Genomic DNA, 22,774 nt, shown 5'->3' with positions numbered 1-22,774 from the left:
GCCCGGCGCCGACCCCGCCATGGAGCCCCGCGCCGGGCTGCACAGCAGCCCGGACCTCAGCCGGGCCAAGCGGCTGAGCGTGGGGGAGCTCCGCTCCCTCTTCGAGGCTCGCTGCGCCGCCGTCGCCGCCGCAGCCGCCCGGCAGCTGCCCGACCCGGCGAAGAGGGGCTGCCGGCCCCCCAACGGGGTGCTGCCGCCCGTCATCCCCCGGCTCACCGTCACCGCCGAGGAGAGCGAGGAGGCGCAGGGCAGCCCCCAGGCGCAGCCGCCGCACCCGGAGAGCGGCTGGCTGAGGACGGACAGCTCGCTGCACCTGCAGTCCCGCAGGCTTTCCACCTCCTCGCTCTCCTCCACCGGCTCCTCGTCCCTCCTGGAGGACTCGGAGGACGACGTGCTGAGCGACACGGAGGGCAGGAGCCAGGGCATCGTGCACCTGGAGCACGGCGAGGACACCAACCAGGTAGGGAGACGGGGGGAGGCGGTTCGCCAGCTGGCGGCGGGCGCTTGGCCGGGGGGCGGCCAGGCGGGCCTGCTGGGTGCCCCCCCGGGGAGCCTCGGGGTCACCAGGCGCTCCCGTTTGGAGTGAGGTTTCCGTGACCCAACTCCACGCAAACTCCGGGCAAACTCCTGCCGTGGGGCCAGCAGCAGTGCGATACGGTATACAGGTTGATGCGCCTGTTTGCAAAACGCTGCTGCTGCACGTCGGCTCTTCTAAAACCCGGCCAGGTGTGCGCTGTTTCCTTTCTTCAGTGAAATTGTGCTTGATGTCCCAAGAATGTGGGGGCACGTTTTTTGATCATAAGTAGGTTGGTTTTTTTGTGTGTGTGGCTCTTTTCTTTTTCTTTTTTTTTTCTCCAGTCTCCTTTATCAGATCTTCAAAATAAAATTTTTCCAGGCATTTACCAGCAGGTATTTTTTGTCTCTTCCAATCCTGGAGTCTGTGGTTGTCAATTTTTGAGCTGTTGCTTGCTGTGAGCATGACAGGAGATGGGGAGGAGCTTGGAATGGGTAGAATGCATGCTTTTGTCCATTCTGGCAGTAACACATTCTTCTCAGTAAATCCCCTCTGTAATTTGGCAGCTTTCATCCATGAAGTACAGTTTTAAAGGCATATAGTTAGTTGTTTTTTCATGATCTTTAATATATATTTGCCTGACTCCTTATAGTATGCTTCTTGGGGTTTTGTAACTGAAATATGTTGCTTTAGCAAATTCCCCCTCCTACCTTTATTTGAGATCACAACTTGAATTGTTGTTTTGCTGCCAGCTCATTGGCACTGAATTGTTTTCAAGCAGAACATATGTTTTGAAAAAATGTATAAGCAAGAAGTAATGCAACTTGTAGGTGATACCTCCAGCTGGACTTTTCTCATGGTAATTGTGGGTTTACTACTTTAGAGGACACATAGTACAGGAGCTAAAATGCTGTGCGCAATATTGGTTTTGTTTGCATCAACTTGTGGCCTGGTTTTGGAAGAGAAAAAATAAAGAGGTTTTGTACTTTGTGATATTGCATATCAAGAAACCGATAATAATACTACTTAATTTGTACTTTTGATCCTGAGAGAGAATCTGGTGTGTAGGGGAAACAATTACTACTGTTTTGCTTTCTTTTCTAAAATACATGCTATGCTAGTGGGCATTTTGTGAAAGTAGCAGAAGAATAGAAATTAAAGATGGAAAAGGGCTATTGGATTGTTTGACTCAATATCCCTGCTATTGCAGTGGGCTGTTTGCGTGGTTAATAGGGAACAAGAATTTAGTGATAACACTTCAGTAATATGGAGAATGCTGAGATAGCATTGTGGCATCTGGTTAACTTGTCTGTGAATATAGAATGAAGCAAAACCAATTCTTCAGACAAGAAACTGTGCTACCTTTAAGGGTTTGCTTTTGCATCTCTGAAGTCATTGGTATTGTATACAATATTGAGCCCTAAATCATTCATTAGAACTATATCCTTCCCTACAGTCTGACATGCATGTATCTAAACCATACAGAATAAGTGGATGTGAGTAGTATTACTTTCTTTGAAATTATATGAAGTTTCTAGGCACTGCAAAATTGGAAAAGGCTTTAGTCACCTTTTAAAATTTTCTTTTCTTGTAATTAAAAGTAAAGGAGAAGGTCTTTAACAACGATTTATAGACAAACTAAAAATAGCTGTATTATGTTTTAAACTCCAAGAGAATTTTCTATTCATTTAGGTGTGTGGGAAATTCAAAACTTTAATAGTATTATGCGAATTCAATTTTTGAAAAAGTTTTTGTGGGTTTCCCAAGTTTAATGCAGCTGCAGGATTTTTTAATGTCTCATTGGTAAAGTAAGTATTCACTCAACTGCTAAAATACTTTATGTTTTTAAAGGCTGAGTTACTTTTCCATACTTGCAGTGTAGAGGAAGACGGTGCAAACTGCCCACCAAGAGCCTGCATTCTGACTGATGTTCTTTATCTTGTAATCACTTCTGTGGCCGGTTGGCAAACCAGAGCTGGGACTGGTACCTAGGACTCTAAACCAGCAGAACTAGGTATCACCAACTTCATGACACTGCCTAATAAATTAAGTGGGCCAAGTCTTTCACCTGCTTAATATGTGCTCAGGTAGTTCGTCCCTCCCTTTCCTTGCCCCATTACCCACCGAGAGCTTGAATCCCAGGAATCTGCTGTTTTCCTGGTGGTCAGGCACACTGCCCTTCATCTCAAGTGGCTGCACTGTGTGCTTGCTGATACTTGGAGGTGACCAGGACAGCCTTGTTCTTGTGTTTGATGTCTTTTGGTACTGGACAATGCTGTGATACTAGCAATCCCTATGGCCAGCTGTCCGGTCTTCACAGACACTGTTTCTGTAGTGAAGCAGTGAGTACATAGCATGCCAAAGTAGGAGCCTGTGCTTTGAACCTCTGTGGGTTCAGCTTTACGGCATGTGTCCTTTCTACTCATTCATCTTGAGGCAGGATGAATAAGTGTGTTTTAGAATGGAAGGCTTTGGGTTCAAGGCAGGCATGTACATGTGAAAATAACTAGAAATTTTAGGATAACCCAAGGAATTATTTTATATTTTGAAGATGCTATTTAGGAGCAAATTGGCATATTTTGTTCATATTTATTGGTTTTAGTGTATGTATTTTAATAGATGAAGGCTCGTTCTCAGAGTGGAACACAAAGGATAGAGACTTTTCTGAAGGAAACAGAAATCAGAGGTGGGCCAAACTTGCTGTTTCCCGATTCGAGGGAAATGGTGACGTTTTTAAATTTTCCTTGTATTGGAATTTCCTTAGACTTTTCTTTGGAAATGTTAGAAATTAATTTGGAGCCTGGCACCTTATGACTAAGCTCAGACCAGCGCTCAGAAGACTGCTGGACTGTCAAGCTTACCAGACTCCCCAGTGCCTAGCAGGGACCTTGGAAACTTGCCCAGGTCTTCAACTGCGGGAGTAGAAGTTCCGATAATGTTCCTGTTATCAGGGCTTCAAGGCTTCCATCTGCAGACCCAGGAACTTGAGACCTAAGCTGAAGAAGGCCCTCCCAGGCCTCTCAGCTGGAGGCCTCTCTACTGTTGACCCAGAAATCAAGACCCAGTTGGGTCTTTGCAATATTGTGGGCTCTCAAGTTACCTGTGCAGGCCTGTATGAGAGACGGGAAACTCTGGAGCCCTTCCTCTGTGTACAGAGCTTGCCGCCGTGGAGTTATCAGGCCTTAAATCCTGGGATGGTAAGCCTGGGAGTGCTGTCTCCAGCTGTGCCCCCGAAGGATGGTTCTCACTGACAGCTGACTAGGCAAACGGAGAGCTCTCCAAGAGGATGAGTGATTCAGTTAAGTGTTTCACAGAGCATTCTGGGTTGGAGGAATTGGCACATCATGACAGCGTTAAATTTTTGTTTCTTACTGAGCGCAGTATGTGGGCATGCCCCTGGAGTGTTAGGGCCCCTGTTGGGGGAGTGAATACCTTGGGGCCAGTGACTGATGATTACAGTACGGTCCCAGCCTGGCTCAGCAGGGACAAAACACTTGTTCTTGTTTGCATCTAGGCAAGCCCACCTTTGAGAGAAGCTCAGTGGGGTGGTGTTCCAGTTCCTCTGCACAAGTTCCGCATTTAATTTTGCAATAATTAACAGAGGCTTTGGAAACTGGACTTCCCTGGCTTTCCTAGAGGAAGACCCGTCCAGCAATGAAGAGTTGGAAGTGTGAGAGAAGCCTGTTCTGCTGCTGTCCTGTTAGCTGAACTTGTGGCTCTGTGAAAACCAATTGCGCATAGCTGTGCTAATGTAATTTGCATAACGCCATAGCTGGAGCTTAACAAATCTTGGCAGTTAACTTAATAAAAAATTACTGGTTATTTTTCAACTAGCCAATTGACAGAATAGATTTTACTCTATGACAACCGTTAACATTCTTGCCTTCCCTTGCATTTAAACGGGAAGCGTGCTTTTCTACCCTTGCTTCATGCCATCTGGGAAGTGTGTATACACAGTTGAATCTTGCAGTGAAAGCACCAGTGGTCCATTTATAGTAATGGAGAGAGTGAAAGAGTTATATATTTTTGTCTTCATTCTGTGAGTGAGCAATTTTAAGAAATACGTGAGTCTGGTTAGCACCTTCTTTGTTGGGACAGAGACTTTAAAAAGTGGTTTTCACAGACAATAATCACCATGATAATGTACAGCAGCCTCTTGTCCTCTTCATAAAAGAATGTTATTTACTAGATAGAAACATGCCAAATAAATCTACTTGTTCTCATAACTGTGACCTGTCATTCCAAATTCCTAGATCTGTAACCATGAGAACAGCTGACAGCTTGCTAGAGAAAAGGCAATACAGTTCTTGCTTGCAGTGATACCAGTCCAGAAACTTTGGAGGATAGCTGTTAGTGAGGCTTATTTGGTTTCACTGATCGTCTTGCCATTATTTTTCATAATACCAAGCACCTTAAAATGGACAAACATATAGAGGGGCACACACACTTAATAAATACAGACCGCAAGTTTCAACTACTTCAGCTCAGGGGTGGGTTACATAAGCTAATGGAGTAGAATAGAATTGTTATTTTTAAGTGAAGAATGGGAACGAAGGGATGACATAAGTAAGACTGTTAATGGGTTTTTAGCCTACTTTCCAAAGGAAAGAAAGCTTGTGTAATCACTCTATCAATTCCATTTTAACAGCTTTAGTAGATTTTAGCTGAATTTGTCAGTGGCATAGACATCTCCAAGTTTCTTCAAGAGCTCTTTAAAGTTCCACAAAGGTCAGCTTCTGGGTGGAAGATAGGAAACCAAAATAAGTGCATACCTTTTCTTCTCAGGGGGAGAAGGTGCAAGATGAGTTCAACAGTTGTCTTCTGTTTTGCTTGTTAACTAGCAAATTGGCATGTGCGTATTGGCTAGTTGATTAGTGCTTATGTGCTAGAGCCAGCTGCAGCAGGTAGTCTCTTGTCCTGAGGGTAATTAGGAGGAAGTATGGGAGAGAGCATACAGTGTTATGAGCTGGTGAGGTTAGGGAATGTGGAAGGCACTAGCTGAGGAACAGGGGAGGAAGGTGAGGAAATTGAGGGGTGGTGTGTGTGTAAATATGAGAGGGATTGGAGTTTTTTTGCCACAAGTTTATAGAGGACAGTGACAAGCTGTAGTTACTCTGATAAGGGTGAAGGACAGTAGAAACCAGGCTTCATTAATTTGCTGCTCATGGAACAACTACTTTTAATGGAATATGTTTCATGGTTCTAAAAAAAATGCTGATTTATAATGACAGTCTTGTATACTGAAATCTTTCTGTTGTATACTGAACAAATATGAGGTGAACAGCAGTGGAGTACATTCCACATGTCCAGTAACTGTGTGGCATGGAAGAAAACTCTGAATTGGGAGCCTTCTCTCAGTTTGAGGATGGCTGCTTCTCCACTGTACACTCAAGTGGTGGAGTATGTCGAAACATCAACAGTATCAGTTCTAGTGGTCACTGTTTATTAGTAATGTGGATTCTTGTCTAGTAGGAAATGATTTAGCTCTTACCAAATCAGTTGAGAGGGGCAATTAAATGTCTTATCAGTTAAGAGCTTCTGTTCCTAGATACATCTCAAATGGTGACTTAAGAGATTACAGGATTTTTCTCTTTTGAGTCAATTTCCATCTGATAGTGTTCACTTTTCTTATGTTAAAGGACGTGTTGCTTGGGTGTACAGTTTAAAATTGAAAGAGCTCTATTATAATTTTTTTCTTATGGACCTGTTGGAAACAGAAGTTTCTCTATATGTGCACTTCTACAGTTCAAACCTCCTTATAATTCTTATTACATCTGGAAAGAGGGAAAGAAAGTAACAGCGACTCCTCACCATCGGGTGATGCATTCATATTTAAAGAGGGCATACCTAAGCAGATTTTTCTCGAGCTATCATTGACTCAGCAGAGTTGAAGATTTATTTGTGAAAACCCATGCCAGTCTCAAAAGGAATAAGGATAGTGGCTGGAGCAATAGTTTGGAAATTGTGCATATCTGTATACTTTTGGGTTCTGACATTCTGACCCTATTAGACTGGTCTGTGGAGGGTCAACATTTTTTTAATTGAACGTGTGGTAGTTAACATAGACAAAAGTAACTTCTCAAATCACATCTAAGGTTTATTATAAATGGAATGTGTTAAAGTGAATCAGTTTGATTAAATGCTGACAATGTGATGCAATTTAATACCACTAATATTTCTGGAAGCTGAGAATGCACATAATATTTATGTGGTAGATAGTTGGTTTGTTTAGCAGTGACTGAGAGAAGAACTAAGGATCATCATACAGCATTTTGTGGTGATTATCTATAAAATGTGATGGCAGAAAAGGTAATATTATTCTTGCACATCTTGGAAGGAAAAAGTGATCTTGTCTTATGTACAGCACCAGTTGAGTCACTGTCTCTCTTCTACCTTCTCTGTCAGTGTAGTTTTTGCAGAGAAAGGGGGCTGAGGCAGAAAGAATTGGCTTGTCAGTCCATGTTAATTTGGATCTTGCATAGCGTAGGTTTAGATTGCATTTTTAAGTGCTCTTCTCAACCTTCTCTACCAACAGAGCTTCCTCTAAAAAGCTCATAAGTTGGGCAAGATGGCATTGTCTGCCCATAGCATAGCATACCTGGGGAAAAATATCATTTAAAAAAAAAAGCAAGAAAAAAAAAAGCAAGAAAAAAAAGCAGGTGTTAGTCTCCATCAGTTCATTCTGAGCAAAAGCATAGGGAAAGGGGAAAGGCTACCTGTTCATCCAGTGTCAGACTAGCAAACACATTGGTATGTTGTTTCCACTGCTTAACTAATCCATTCTTGTTAGTAATGGAGAATGCTTTCTAGGATAACACATAGCCAGCAGCATTTGGGTGGGTTTTTGTATGATAAACACTGAGCTTCCCACAAGGGGTGAAATTTTCCTTTACATTCCAAAACATGGAAGTGTGAGACTGATGCTATAGAAACCTACCCTGAACCTATCAGGCCTGACTATTATTGCCTGTTACCAAACCTTCTATTCCTTGGCAAGCTCGGGAAGAAGTTAGCCAAAGACCAATTTGCAGCTCATTTGAAGCAGTATCGTAGACCTGGCATGATCCAGATTTAGAGCTTGGGACAGAATCTCCAAGGCAGTTGGTGACTATAGCAAGCATGACACAGACACTGCTTTGCGGGAGCTTGGCATTAACCCAGAATCCAGGAACACTCCTTATCTACAGGCTGAAATACCCAAGTAAGGTGGTGCAGTGAATGCAAACTCTTCAAACTGTTTACCCCAGCCCGCTGATATCACCTTTATTTTACTCACATTCAACTTCAACCTGCCATTCTTCATCAGCCTTCTGACCTCATCCATGCTTGAGCCACATTGATAACAGGTGTGGTTACAGGTGATAAAGAATAGGTATAGATACATGTTATGTCTGCGTGTAATTGGCACTGTGTATGATTCATCAGTGCACTAAATGATTACCTGTTTAACAGGAAGCTGGGATCTTGCAGAACTGTGTGAGTAAGAAAGCTAGTGGCAATGGCACAGTTCACTTGTGATGTATCAGAGGAGAGTGCAAACCACTGTAGTCTTCATACAACTTTCATATGATGAGGGTAATACCTCTTGGTAAATTACGTGGAACACTGCAGAGAAAGAGAATGCCTTTGTTTTCCAGTGATGGTAGGAAATCATTGTTCATTGTTAGTCTGATTCTGTCCCCTGATCTCTGCCATGTCCTGACATAAAATGATCCGGTCTTAGATTTAGTTGCCTTTGCTACTCTGAGCTGCTACAGAAAACACAGCTTTCTTTGTGTCTTGGCTTTTTTCAAGCAGCTTCATATAGTTCAGAACACTGCAGTGGTTCTCCTCAGTGATGTTCACTGTGGACAGCATGTTATTTCTGTGCTATACTTTCTTTGCTTCCTGTGGTGGAGTGCTGAATCAAATGTAGGTTTCTACTTCTTGCCTTTGAGGTGCTGGTGCTAGTCAAGGTCTGTATGTAGTGCACATAAGGGACTGATGGAGCTCAGCTGTGTGGGGTGTGCTCAGCCATCCCACTCTTCAGACACAGGCAAGCTTGAGGAGGCTCAGCTGTGCACGAGGCAGCTGTGACCTAGGTTTGCCCGATATAAGAGGGCCACCTCTCACTGGGCCTGAAAGAGCCTGTCCAAGTACAGCACTCCTTTGAGTGCCCTCTTCAACACAGGCACGTTAAACAGGCCAGCCAGCTCTAGCTTACTTTGCAGCACATGCTTTGGAAATGAAGGGAGGATGAAACATCATTGCCATGTGTCAGCGCCTTCCACTACTGGAACGTGTTCAGATGCTCTGAAATCACCAGCTCTGCTGAAAATCTTCAAAGAACCCCTGGGCATGTGGCACAGGTAGTGGTCTTCTCTTGTGCTTTCAAATGACCAGTCTTACGGGCAGGCACATTGCAACGGGAAGCTGTGTGATTCTAACGCAGGCTAGTTAAGAGCAAAACTTTGAAGATGAGGGAGGTAAGAGGGCTGTGACAGGTACAGGCTACGTACAGGCTAACAGGAGGGGGAGTGATTGGGGCTGGTTGGGAAATGCCACTGGAAATGCGAGGGGAAAGACTAGACAGAAGATCAAAACTTAATAGGCAAGCAGACTATTGCTTTAAAAACTAAGGAAAATGTATTCTCAAAAAAACCACATCGGGAGAACATGAGACAACTATATTAAGAAATCATCATTCAGTCAATCATTGAACAGTATATGAAATAAAAGAACTACAGTGATTGCGGTGTGTGTATATTAATGTTCTACAGTCTTTAATTATGAGCAGGTATAGTACTTGATGCACAGAATGCATGTCTGTCAACTAATAAGCAGCTGTTTTATATTTCTGATCAACTCAAAGGACAAGTTACAGTTCCATAGTGACTGATGCCATGTGTTGCAGGACCTCTGTTTCTTCACAGATAGGTATGCAGCCAATCAGGCAGATCACAGGAAGAGAAAGACTGACTTCCAGATATAAAGCTGCTGAATGCTGATGTGGAGAACTGCTTGCCTTTCACAGTGTCCCTTGGAGAGACTAGGCAGATTATTTATGCAGACTTCCACCATAGCCACTAACTGTATTTTTCTCATTCTCCTATTGACTGACTTGAGAGTATGGGTCTTAGTAGCAGAAATGCTGAACGTTTGTACCTGCAACCGAAGTTAATGGGAGCTGTTCTATGCTGTTCTACAGTATTGTATAACACTAGGTATTAGGAAAAGCAAAAATTGACACCTCAGATTGGGCTTTCAAAATTAGTGGGTACTTTTCATATTAGCCTATCTTTCCTTCAGTATTTTCCCTATAAGATATGAAAAAAACAGTTTGCATAATAGAGATTGTGAAAACATTCATTAAAATTTGGAAAGCACTCTACTACTGCAGTAATGGCAGTCTTAAAACTACCACACACAACTTAGTAATTATGTTTACAGTAGATTTCTAGGAAGTGAAGTAAAAATGGTAAAGCCAGTGAGGACAGAATTAAAATCCCCTGCTTTTTATAGAATTGGGAATTGTTTGTTTACACTGAATGAATAGGAACTACAATATGTTATTATATAATTAAAGACTGTATCATAAGTTCTGCAGAAAAGGGTTAGCTTTGCCATAAAGATGATAGCTTAAGTTTGCACCAAAAACTTTTAATTCTGAAAATTTCTAACTTTTGAGTTCTCAGTTTTGCATTTAAGACATTATTAAAGTTCCAGTGCAAACATCATTATGCATCTGAACATGTTCCAGTAGTGGAAGGCGCTGACACATGGCAATGATGTCTCATCCTCCCTTCATTTCCAAAGCATGTGCTGCAAAGTAAGCTAGAGCTGGCTGGCCTGTTTAACGTGCCTGTGTTGAAGAGGGCACTCAAAGGAGTGCTGTACTTGGACAGGCTCTTTCAGGCCCAGTGAGAGGTGGCCCTCTTATATCGGGCAAACCTAGGTCACAGCTGCCTCGTGCACAGCTGAGCCTCCTCAAGCTTGCCTGTGTCTGAAGAGTGGGATGGCTGAGCACACCCCACACAGCTGAGCTCCATCAGTCCCTTATGTGGGCTGTGCCCAGCAATCTCCACAGAAGGTAACTTCTAAAGACTAAAAAGTGTCTACTGCAAATGAACTTGAGGATCTTACAGTTTGCCAGATTTGGTCAGGTTGGCTTCTGCTCTTCCCATGGCCTACTTCTGCTTTGAAAACTCTCTTCTTGCCAAATTTCAGGCTCCTTCCTCAAAACTCAAGGTTAAAAAGCTTTTCAGAGGATTCATCAGAAATTTTGTAATAGGATCAATATATATCTTTTTCTAGCCTTGGAAATGGCTGAAGTTTAGTTTGAATTTTTCAGTCTGAAGCAAACAGTTTTTGCCCTTCTTTGAGGTGAGTAACTTTGAGCAATTCTCAGGAAAAAGAGACACACAGAAACAGAAAGACTTCTTGTGCATTTGTGCTTTAGAGGCTGTACAGGAAATCTGGGTTTTGAGACCCTGATCTTCTGAAAGAGGCAGAGCTAGAGCAAGTCTTAAAAGGTGGCCTCTGTATTTTTCTCCATTGCTGTATGCTGACGTGGTAGCAGTGATAGAAAGGATAAAAATCTGTGAACAGTGTTCCTGTGTGCAGATTGGCTGTTTGTTATCTTTTGCTGGGTTTGAGTGGGTTGTTGGCTAAGTGCACTTGACCTGAATGTTCTAATCATGATAAGCTCTGCTTACTGTGGGCTCCCTCCTCAGCCATTCCCACCCATGCACTTTCTGTAGGAACAGCAGCACTGATTCCACGAAGGGTCAGCTTTGTTCAGAAAAGAATGTAATCTGAAGAAACTAGGAAACCTTCCTACACTCCAGCTTTCACTTTTCGTAGTGCAAAATGCTGAGTGTCAGAATTTGGGGCTGATAATTGGATACCGTTTGTATTGTCTTGCTCTATGGAATTTAGATAAGGAACACTTTTTGCCGCCTTTGTACTAACCCAGAAGGAGTAAGCAATTAAATCCCAAGGTATTAATTTCAGGATAGATCTTGCCATTCTGTTGAAAATCCTATGAGAGGATTTTAAAGTAGAGATTCCTGACTTCCAGGTGCTTTTGCCTATCACTTGCTCATGATGCCACCATGGCTAGCAAAGGCATTCGGTAGAAAAAATAATGAAGCCATGTTTTAAATAAGTTAGGAAGAATTGAGTCTCTGGAGTTCTCTCTGGCCTGATAATCTGCATGAATCTGGGCACTAATCAGGCCTCTGTAACAGTTTCATGACTTGTTTTCCCAAAGTTTATAGCAAGACCAAAGAGGATATGCGACTTCAGCAATGAGACGAGGGAGGACGGAAGTCCTGTGCTATCTAACAGCCCTGTGCTTGCTAATTACTACACCAACAGCCTCCAAGTCTTTTTCCAGCAGCAGGACTGGCTGATGTCCTGAGCATCGTTTCCCGTTCCAATATTAAAACTGGAGTGACAGAAAACTAATGATCTTTTTCCCATCCCTGTTTATCCCTTGGGATTTTCTGCATTATCTCTAGAAATATGTCCTCTCCCATTGCTGTAGTTGTGTGTCTTGATCCCAGTCTGCCTTTTCAGTCCTCTGATTGTATAGGCAGCGATCCTGTCTGGGACAGGGGATGGCTGTAGGATGAATGTAGCCAAGTTGCCAGTTTTCTTTTTATATTGCATTCTTCAAGAAAAAGAGGAGACAGGGAAGCAAAATCAGTGTTGGCTTGTGAAGTAACTTCTGTGCATGGCTTGTTCCCCTATGTGCAGCATAAGCCAGAAACCACCTGCAAATGACATTTCAAATGTCTGTCTTTTCTTTATCTGCTGAGCCCTGGTGTATTGGTGTTGGTCACTTGGCTTCTGTTACCTATGTCCAATCTGGCATAGAAGCTGCTGCTTGTTCCATATTTCAGGAGGCTGGTGTAGGTGGTTGTGCAAGATACGGGAGTGTGGCTTGCAGTTCTGTTGCTAGGAGGCAACAGTGCGAGATTCTTTTAAGTTTTATGGGTTTTTTTGGTCTCTTTTACTGTGAGATAAAAGTTTTGGTAGATAAATGGTCTCTGTATAAACTACACCCTGTTTATTTTATTTTATTTTTAGGTGGGTTTGTGTCTTAATTGGCAATTGATGTTTGTGCTTCTAAAAAGGTGGGATCTCCAGGACCTTGATTGTAAACACATTTGTTTACCTTCAGGGTAGAGGAAACCTACTCTGTATAACACATTCACTATTGTTCAAACACCCACAACTCTTCAGGAAGGCAGATGCCTTGTTTCAGTTTCAGTCTTTCGTTGAGTCACTCCTGCTTATGTAAGGTCTGAATTTGACTCTCTTTCTTAAGGCTACATTATGGAAATTAAAATCTTAAATAATCCCTTGTCTGCTGGGACTACCTGCTCCTGATACGGAGGAGGAATTCAACTTGCCTTTCTTGTGGTGTTCTGTTAACAGAAATTCTCTTTTGATCCTGTAGTTTTGCTCAAGGGAGAAGTCATCTTTTCTCCAGATTCCTTACATAGTTCCTAGTGCTGACTTGGGGCAGGAAGCATTTCTCTGATCTTAGGTTTGCTCCAAAAACAAACAGCTGCCTCATAACCTGAAGGCCCTCTCACTGCTATGGGGGAAGGTGAAGGGTCTCCATTTCCATATAATTCTGGGTTTCTCCATCATTGCCATGTTCCATTTATGGGCTTCCATCCTATCTGGGACACTGGCCTCACTTGTTTTGTTCTGATGCTAACCCAAATAGGAGTGTGTTTCTTGTTTGTGTGGGATTTTTTTTGTTTGTGGAGTTTTTTTGGTGGTGTTTCGATTGTGTGTTGGTTTTTTGTTTTTGTTTTGTTTTAAATCCTTTCAACACAGTGGTTTGGAATAATCTCACAGTTACTATGTTAAAGCTCAGAGTTATTAAAGTGGTTGCTGAAGGATGCGGCTTTCCCCTAGGTAAATACCACACCCTGCTAAATAACAGTGCCTATCGCATGTTGACACTTGCATTCCATTGCAAAGGGTGGGCCGTATTTGAACAGTGGCATACATGATAGGTGAGGCAGTAACTGCTTACGCTTCTTTAGAGGAAAATGGAGGTGTGAGTTTGGAGGAGACAAAGGAGAAGAGGCGGAGTACTGGACCTTGTCTTGTGATAGGTTAGAAGAGCAGATGGCAAACTGTTACTAGTGTATGTCTGATCCGTTTTTTACATGACAAATTTTTAAACTCTAATAATCCTTTCCACTTAACACTATATTGCTGTTTATTTGAGTACTTGAATGCCTTATTTGAGTGCCTTTAATTTAGTTTACAAACGTTAATTACTTAGTGTTCAACAGTGTTCTGAAGTGGAGCTCTTACAGCCTGCAATTGTAGGAACTGGAGCAAATTCAAATTTAGGATGTTAGAAGCTGAATTATCATGGTAGGAAGGAAAAAAGTTATGTAAGTACATCTTAAAAATAAATATCTGTAAGTAATCTCTTTATATGTATGTGTATATGTACATGCATGTGTACAGTAATTTCAGAAATCCTGATCTGCAGACAAGTGTTGGTGTGAGGGACTTAATTGTTTAAATGAATGTTTTACTACTTTTTAGGAGATGGAAATAAAGCACAGAAAGGGATCATGTAACTTTCTTCACTGTCCTGCAGGAGATGAGTATCTTTAGACCACTGATGATGAACCAGCTTGGTGCTTGTGACTAGAACTCCTTTAAAAGTACCACAGCTCATTGACACTGAGATCAGCCCAGTTCTATCTTGGTGGCAGGTGTCCTCTGACTGAGCTAGACCACAGTTTTACAGGCATTTGTCAAGCCTGTTTGAAAATTCACTGATAGCCCTGGAAAGCCCTTTTGTGATATCTCACCTGAATGTTCTGGTTTTGTTGCAAATTAAAACCATTTATTCTTGTCCTTCCCAGTGGACATGGAGAGCAATTGACTGCTCTTATAGTTATGAAAACTTGTGTATTAGAAGACCGTTGCCATGCTTGGTCCTCTTGGGATAAACAAACACAATTCTTTCGGCCTCAGTGATACGCTATTTGTTATTCGTCACTGAACTTTCCTCCAGTTTGCCAAAACTTTCATGGAATAGTGATCAAAATGGAGCACAATCATCATGGATAACCAGTAGGTTCTTACAGCAACCTTAGCTCTGTCCTTGTGCTTCTTATCCTTTCCTACAGGAAAAAAATTAATTATAGCACCATAGTCTTCCACTGTTACAGTGTTACATTCCTTTCAGGCAGAATCTCAAAGTTATGTGGGATACAGCTTCTGGGGCCCTTACATGAGGATACCTTGGAAGCATGGTAAGCTTTCAACAAGCATTCACTAACCCAAGCTGATAGGGATAGGAGGAGAGGAGTCTTTGACCAGTTAATAGAAGACAATTTTGCAGTTTCTGTCTGATGATAGTGGTTTGTGGTGAATGTGGAAGTGTAATAAAGGATAAGCATTAAAATTTCCTTCATTTCTCTTTATCTGTTCAGACTGGACATTCTCCTGTGGCCACTGAATCACTGGGCTGTTAAACTGGTGGTGAGCCTAGCCCTGAACTGTTGGGCAGTTAGGATAGAGCTATGTGTCTAGGTAACAGTCTGCACCACCTTAGCAAATAAGATGAAGCGCATGCTCAGCTTCCTTCCCAAGTGCCTGGAGTTCACTCAGGGCAGATTAGCTTCTTGAAGTTATTTCCTGGCTTGTTGCCAGAACATGGTCTCTCTTGATGTTATGCAGAAACTACACCTGATTTAAATGGATTGGCACTTGTCATAGTACATTTGAATTTGAGGTCATACACAGTTCACAAATCACGCGTTTGTGCCTTAACAAATTGTGCTTATGTTTTAGACTGAACCTGTTTATTGGTCTCTGTATAGAGAAGTGTGGATGTGTTTGGGTTTCAAATATTCCCAAATATTCATCCTGTTTGGAACTGGTAATTCTGTGCCCTACCTAATAGGATGTTGGGCTCATTTCTTCATCTGAAGAGTGTTGTCTTTCTAGATGTCCCTTTCTCATGACTGGTAATGTCAATCAGTGACCTGTGACAAGTGGAGAATAAATGGAGGATGGGCAGAGAATTCTCAAATTGCCAAACTGTGGCATAAGAAGTTTCCAAAGACTTAAACTGCAGTTGTTTTGGAGGTTAAGAAAGATTTCTTTCCTTCTGCCACACCATCTGTGAAAGTGAGTTTGATTTACCACAAAATTGTTCTGGGTGATGGACAGCCTGGATAAATCTCAAATGTCTGGGCTCTGAAAGTGAGTCAACTTTCCTATAGTGAGGAACGTTCCATTTACTTCTTGGATAATAACATTTCAGTTTCCAGCAAGACTGATATTCTGGCAGAACCCTGGTAGGGGCAGAACCTCTTTGGTTCAGTTTTCCTGTGTTCGGTAGGGACAGGTGGCAGAGCTCCATCCTGTTAGAGAACCAGTGTCTTGCAGAGCAGAGCACAAGCTGCGAAGGTAGAGATAATGGCCACGTTTAATGCCTGCTATCAAAGGTAGACATTTCAGTATCCCTTAAAACAGAAAAAGTTGATTCTTATGAAAATAAAATCTTTCAGTCAACAGTACTGGCTTTTACAACATCTCTGTGGGAAAAGTGAAGGAAACCCTTGTGACAGTGCAGCCATCTAATTCCTTGGCCCTTTTGGCTTTTGGCCTGGGAATGACATAAAGGTTGTAGGTATTTCACTTGATTGGAAACAAGATGCTAACGTTGATACCTGCAGAATAGTCAGCAGACTGTGACTCTTGATGCTGTTTGCAGAAAGGCAAGCAATGCTTTCACTTCTTTGCACTTCATTTTCCTCTGATTTGGAGAGGGACTGCTGCTGGAATTATGAGTAGAATCCAACTGTGGAGTGGGACATGGGATTCTGTGCTCCTAGTAATTCAGTCTGATAACAACCATCCATTTCTCTTCCCTTCACTTCTTCTTTTAGTCCAGACACAGTGAATATCCAGCAAGCTTACCAAGTATCCGAAAGGGTAGTGAAGCCAAATGATGTATGCATCCCACTGAATGGTGAGACGTGACAGAGGAGAAAACAGAGGAACCTGAGGCTTCTGTCTTGCAGCGTCGTTTCTGCTTATTGCATTAAGTGTTTCTCATGACCCTGGAGGTTTAGCCCAGCCCATCTTGAGTGTGGTACAAACAGGAAACGAAAACCTTGCAGTCAGAGGATACACCTGCCAAATGCTGGTTGAGCAGCTGTGGCCCTCACCCATGGCTGAGTGCAAAGCCGGAAGCATCAAGGGCTAAGTACGGGCTGAGGACCGTTTCTTCTCAAAGGTTTGGAGGCTGGATGGTGAAAGAGAGGGAGGGAGAGATGAAGGTGTAGTCACAGTTTGCCTGGCAGATCTGATGAGAGGTGCTGGTCAGGAAGTTGCCCCTCTAGCGTGCAAACTGCCGTTCTTTAGGAGCGTGCGTTCTCCCGTGCTGTTGATCATCAGTCTTACAGCTCCAGCTGGCACTCGTACACCATAGGAGGATCAACTGCGTGACAAAGCAGTGAGTGTTAGTTCCCCTGGGGACTGAAGCAGATACAAGGATGGTCAAGGCTCCCAAGGCGTCTAGCACGTGGAGATTTCTCAGCGATTTCCTTGATCAGGGACATGGTTACACTGTTTGTATACCTTGAGTGACAGCTGACAGCATTTGAAGTAACACAGCTGCCCTGGCAGAAGGCCAGTTGCAGTGATTTGGCCAAATTATCTGTTGATGTTGGTTGGCATAGCACCTCTGACAGCCTGAAGAATGATGCTGTTGCATATCAGGTCAGGGCACAGACTTTTTAAAGCCTATGCCCAAATCTCCAGACTCTGGGCTGGGCTACCCATTGATGTAAGTTATCATAGAGCAACATTTCAATTCTGGCCCTAAATAGCTTTTTTGTTAGTCATGAACAATCACTACTGTACGGACTAGCGTTTTGTGTGCATCAGGAACCTGTTTACTGCCCAGAGACAAGAGAAGATGAAATGTGGTAATAATAGGGCTAAGTCAGTTGCTGTAAGAGCCTCATCCTATCTTGGGAGCTGAATCAAATGTTGTACTCGGAAACTTAGTTCTAAAGGTTTGTGTGAGAGTTTGCTCACATACTCCTGTTGGAGCTTGCTTGGGAGCATTCTTCTTGTTGACTTGCTCTTTCACCTCCCACCCATTGAGATCTTTGTCTCGATTTGTGATTCATGTCTGATTCAGCCAAGTGGGTAGTAGACTTGGCAGCAAGAATCTCCTTAGTTTGAGGATTCCAGAAACCTTTAATAAGGGGCAAAAGCACAGTAACTGGCTGCTGAAAGTATAAAGTACGTACCTTATGTGACAAATTCAGGGATTTTTTTATTTGGGGCATTTTTGTTTTAGTGATAGGCAAATCTTGCCCCTTGCTTACCTACACAGAGCCTTTGTGGATATTTAAGTTATATTTCTCCCAACAAATAAGGGAAAAATGACACACATGTCTCACTTTCTCCATTGCAGTACAATGCCTTGTTAGGTCTTCTAAGTTTCTTCAAATGCCAAATGATCCCAAGCCTAGGAGTTGTTATATTCTGGACAACTAAAAAAATTCATGGAATTTTGACTGCAATGAAAAGCTTTTACTACCTGCTTTACATATTTTAAAAGTGTGCGTGTATGTATATATATACACATCTGTATATACTAGAAGAAAAAACAAGGATAATTATAATTTGCTTATACTGGGCATTAAAATGTCCTTTGTTCCAGGATCTGGATCTGACCAAGTCAACTGCCTGCTTCTTTCAGATCTGCAAAGACAACTACACTAAGCCTCAAACTGAAAGAACTCAAAACCAGAATCCCTCAGTAGGCAAATTCTGTGACTGTAACCGGAAAGATACCATGTTGCTCAGCAACTCTCACTATCTTTTAAATTTTTTTTTTATATAACATCACTCAAATCCCCAGATCTCTCCACAAGATGAAACCATATAGTTGGCTGTCCCAGAGCTGCAATCCCTTGAAAAAATTAAATACCTAGTAACCATTGAAGCTGGCTGCTGTGAAGCTGCACCTATGCAAAACTTATTGATTTGGGGGAAATAACGCTGATAACAATCTGTCTTGGTAGAATACTGCGATTCTGACAGAGCTGTAGATTCTTTGTTAACGTGTTTGTGATTTATTTTTTTTAATAGGTTGTAATTATACTATTTTAGTTATTGATTACATTCACACAGAAAGAGAAGCATATCTAATTACAAGGTAATTAAATTAGGCTAGTAATTGTCTTGGTTGTGGTCCACTCAGAATGATTTCTTATGGAAGTTTTTTGTGGTAGTGGCAGGTAGTGGCTGCATTGAGACAGATGAAAGCAAAGTTTTGTTCAGGCTAGGCTTAGTTCATTAAAATAATATGGTTAGTAGCTTTGGACCTACATTTAAATTCTTTGTGCAGTTCCAATATGTCAGGTCAAAGCCAATTCAAATGAAGTGACAAGCAATACTGAAAATGGAGAACAAATCTGAATGTTAATTTCATTTTCCAAATTGAATTAAATAATTAAGTGGCATAAAGAGTTAAGAAAACAAACTAGCTTTCAAGCTAATTTATTTCCGTTTTAAAAAACTAAGGTAAATAAAACAGTCAAAGATTTTGTAGATAAAATTAACTCCTAGGGTTTTAAAAACATTTTATTGAGTTAAGTAAATATATATCCTATAAAAAGTAAAACTGAAACAATAATAAAACTGTAAAACATACCCAGAGTTTAGAAGGAACAAATATTGACAGAGAGCTATTTGCAGGACTAGACCCTACCACCTGCTCACACTGATACTTACGACAGCTCTGTGAATAATCTTACAGACCTCACGAGGATTTGTTGTATCATTCAAAGAGTAATACAGGTGCTAGTGCATGACCCAGAAAGGAAGGTGGAAGAGAAGGGGGGGGAGAAATCAGAGCTGAAAGGTGAGCTACTGGAGAATGACTAATACTGTGCATGGATAAGTCATAGCTGATACCCAGCTTAGTAATGCTTAGTGTTTGCTTAGGGCCTGCTTGCAGAAGGCAGTTCCAGCTAATGGTCTGATGGGTTCCCAGGTGTTACTTTTTCAGTCACTATTGTTTGGTTACTGTGTCCTGACAGAGGCCAACACCCAACACCTTCTCACACACTTGCTCATTTGCACTGTGTTGGTTGAGATGGCCAGGCAAGGTATTGCTCAGGGCTTTTGTGTTTTGGGCACATGGCTCTTACAGAGTTATTTTGAAACACATGTAGTAACTTTTTGATAATTATAGTTTTCTGTACTCCTTGCGAGTCCTTGTGGAGGAACCTTGTTCCTTCTAGGAGTTAGTGAGACACTGAGCAGGCAGTGGCAACCAGCAATACAGATCAGATTTCAGCCCCCATGTCCCAGAGTGGCAGAATTTAGCCTAAATGATGTAAAGACTTTAAGAGAACAGTAGATTATGATGACTGACAATTAAGTAGTCTTTCTTAAAGCCTTTTAGGAAAAAAAAAATTACAAAGAAATTTCTCACTATCCTTTTGTTTCTTGCTGTCATAATAGCTCTCTGTAGGCTTGCGTAGGCTTTGTACTAGTGCACAAAAAAAAGACAACAGGATCTTGGATAAAGCAGCTGCTGAAATTTTCCTGGAAAAAGGATTCAAGGGTCATCATTTTACTATAGTCTAGCAGAATTTCCATGAAAATTTACCAGGTCAGGCAAGAAACTACTCCTCCACTCTGCTGCTGATGGAAGAATGAACAGTTTTTCAGGGACCTAGTTGATTTATGTTACACTTCAGTGGGCTTTTGTTCTTTAACTCACTATAGTTTCAAGTAACATGCTAGGATTATTAAAACTGATGTTTTTTTTTTCTGAAGAAAAGGTTTTTCTTATTTCACCTGTCCCTCAATACTTACTAGTTTAGATGTGATTGGTGTTTTTAATTATTGTAATTGCTTCACTTCAGACTCAATTCTGCAAATTCCTGTGTATGTCACCTGTTTGTCAGTGCTTGCCTGAGGGTAGTTACACGTCTTTAAGGTGTTCACCAAACCGAATCTTTGTTTTCATTTTACCCTTAAATAAGGGAGATATTATACTTATTTTTCTACAGAACAGCAGAGGAAGGTTCAGGTCCCTATCCCCCGTTTACCTCAGCAGTCAGAGTGGCTTTCCTGTCCCTGAGAGATTCAGCATATGCTCAGAGAGATATTTCAGTTGTTCTATACTGCCTGTAAAACAACAACAGCAACCAAAAAAACCCCACCCCATTTGAGGAGTCTGCACTAATCTGTTCAGTGAGCTTGGCTATTAGCATGTTACAGCCCTTGGCCTGAAATGGTGGAAGGCTTTCAGGAAAACCTGGTAGTTCCTGGGGATTAATTCTTGGGGACAGTGAGACCTGAGCTAAAACCCCTTAAAATGGATGAAATGCCTCCCAGTGGGTTTAGTGGGTTTTCCTCAGCCAAGTCCTACTGGTGTATTTGAGGGATCATCGTGGCTGTGCTTCTGCATGCTAGTAAAGTATGAAGTTGTGCTCTCATCATAAGAAAAGGCCTGGAGAAAGCTGTGCTTGCATGAACCAGTGGCTCTCAGTTGCTGCTTGTCTTTGCTGTTTCTTAATGGATAGATATGATGGCAACAGCTACCTTTATCCAGGGTTGAGTAGGCTGGGAATACATCATCTGGCCAGCATCTTGTCTGCATATGCCAGTGCTAACACAAAGCAAGTCTGCCACATCTGCTGCATGGATATGTGCTGCTCTTCAGTGCTGTGCTTCAAATTCAGAAGAGTGATTCAAAAGAGTAATCCAGATAACACAAATCAATGTCAGATACCAAGCCATAATCCTTTGTATGCGTTGTGGCTGTATTGCAGGCATCAGTTCTCCCATTCTCTTCCCCTGAATTTTTGTTTGTTTGCTACCAGGGACACAATTCCGGTGGCACAGCCCATCACACAGGCTGACCTATTGGCAGGGAACTAGCTTTTCCCCTCTTTAGCATCTCACACCTTTTATCTCTTAGGAAGATATATATATATAGTGTGTCAGTTACAGTTCACACTGAGTAACTTACATGCTGGATCTAAGAATGTTAATATTTCTCATGTTTGCCTCTTGGCCCTTTTGGAATGGTTTCCTTTTTCCTATTGGAAAACTCTTGAGTATATTGATCTCAAGAAGCATATAAACCAACACTGGTGATGTCAAGGGCATCTGTTTCAGGCAATCCTGATGCAGAGAGATCTTGAGTTTTCCCTGCATATATGTGAATAGCATACACTGGCTGGGAATCTAGAAGAAATGAGGGCTTGGAGAAACCCAGGCAGAGCAAAAGATCAAGGAAGACTGAGCAGCAATCTAGAACAAACGGGGACTGAGGGAGATATGGACTGCAAATACAGATGGGCAGTGGTAGCAGTCCTCTTTGCCATTGCAGCATAAAGCAGTGATTTGAAAAGCACATAATACCATTGCTAACAAAGGGGAAGAGATCTTGCTTTAGAAATAGAAGTGAGAAAGATTCCTCCTACAGCAGGCACACAAAGTTTTCATCATCCCACTCACACCACTGCTCCAACAGCATGCAGCCCTGTTTGCCTCCTGGCAATTTGCATCCGGGGTTGAGTGAGCTGGGAGACTGAGGAAGATGCAACTGCTGAACCCCTGCTGGTGGCAGCACACCCCATGGGACGGGTCTGGAAGCAATTCTTTCCCTCCTAGCTTGAGCCTCATGCTTGCCCTGTCTTGGGGGAGGGGGGGGAGATTTGAGAAGAGATTATTTAAAATTAAAAAAAAAAAAAGTCTGCGTCTGCTTGTTGGATGAGTAGTTTAAACATATTCATTCAAGGGAGCTGTAGAGCTGTAACCTAAGCAGCCAAAGTCCACTTGAGCTGGGGCTGAATTTGGCCCATTGTCTCTCCTTCACACCCACAATACAAATAAAACCTGCAGCTTCTTAGGGCTAGCTGGGAGGCAGGAGGCAGGAAAACCACTGGAGTGTGGTGTTGCATTGACAGTTGATGTGCATTCCTTGAAAACCTGTGCTTCTTATCACTTCTGGATATAGCAGTATGACTAGTTGTTGGGAGACAGGATGCAGTTTGTTAGGAGTGGGACATAATGAGAGTATAGGATCTTTAGGAGAGAGTTATGGAGCAATGCTGACTTCTGATTAAGGGATGGGGAAAAAGCAGTGTTACCCTGAAAATTGGGCTGGAATCTTCAAAAACTAAATCTTTGGCAGGAGTTAACATTCAAAGGGATCATTTTAATTTAGAATGGTGTTTA

At 42.2% G+C, this 22,774-nt stretch overlaps 1 protein-coding gene across 2 annotated transcripts in view; it reads left to right on the top strand.

Annotated features, from left to right (window-relative positions):
- The window catches only part of ITPKA (inositol-trisphosphate 3-kinase A), a 38,874-nt gene that overhangs the window by 252 nt on the left and 15,848 nt on the right, over positions 1–22,774 (top strand). For both annotated transcript variants that reach the window (XM_010580075.1, XM_010580074.1), the window contains exon 1: positions 1–460. This exon is cut by the window's left edge and continues 252 nt beyond it. In XM_010580075.1, coding sequence (XP_010578377.1) covers positions 20–460 — 441 coding nt within the window. In that variant the 5' untranslated portion in view covers positions 1–19. The remainder of the gene's footprint in view (positions 461–22,774) is intronic.

The sequence above is a fragment of the Haliaeetus leucocephalus genome, unplaced genomic scaffold (assembly GCF_000737465.1).
Source record: "Haliaeetus leucocephalus isolate CR32 unplaced genomic scaffold, Haliaeetus_leucocephalus-4.0 Scaffold696, whole genome shotgun sequence".
Taxonomy (NCBI): Eukaryota; Metazoa; Chordata; class Aves; order Accipitriformes; family Accipitridae; genus Haliaeetus; species Haliaeetus leucocephalus.
Note: the sequence above shows the minus strand (reverse complement) of the source record. Positions and strands in the feature narration are given on the sequence as shown.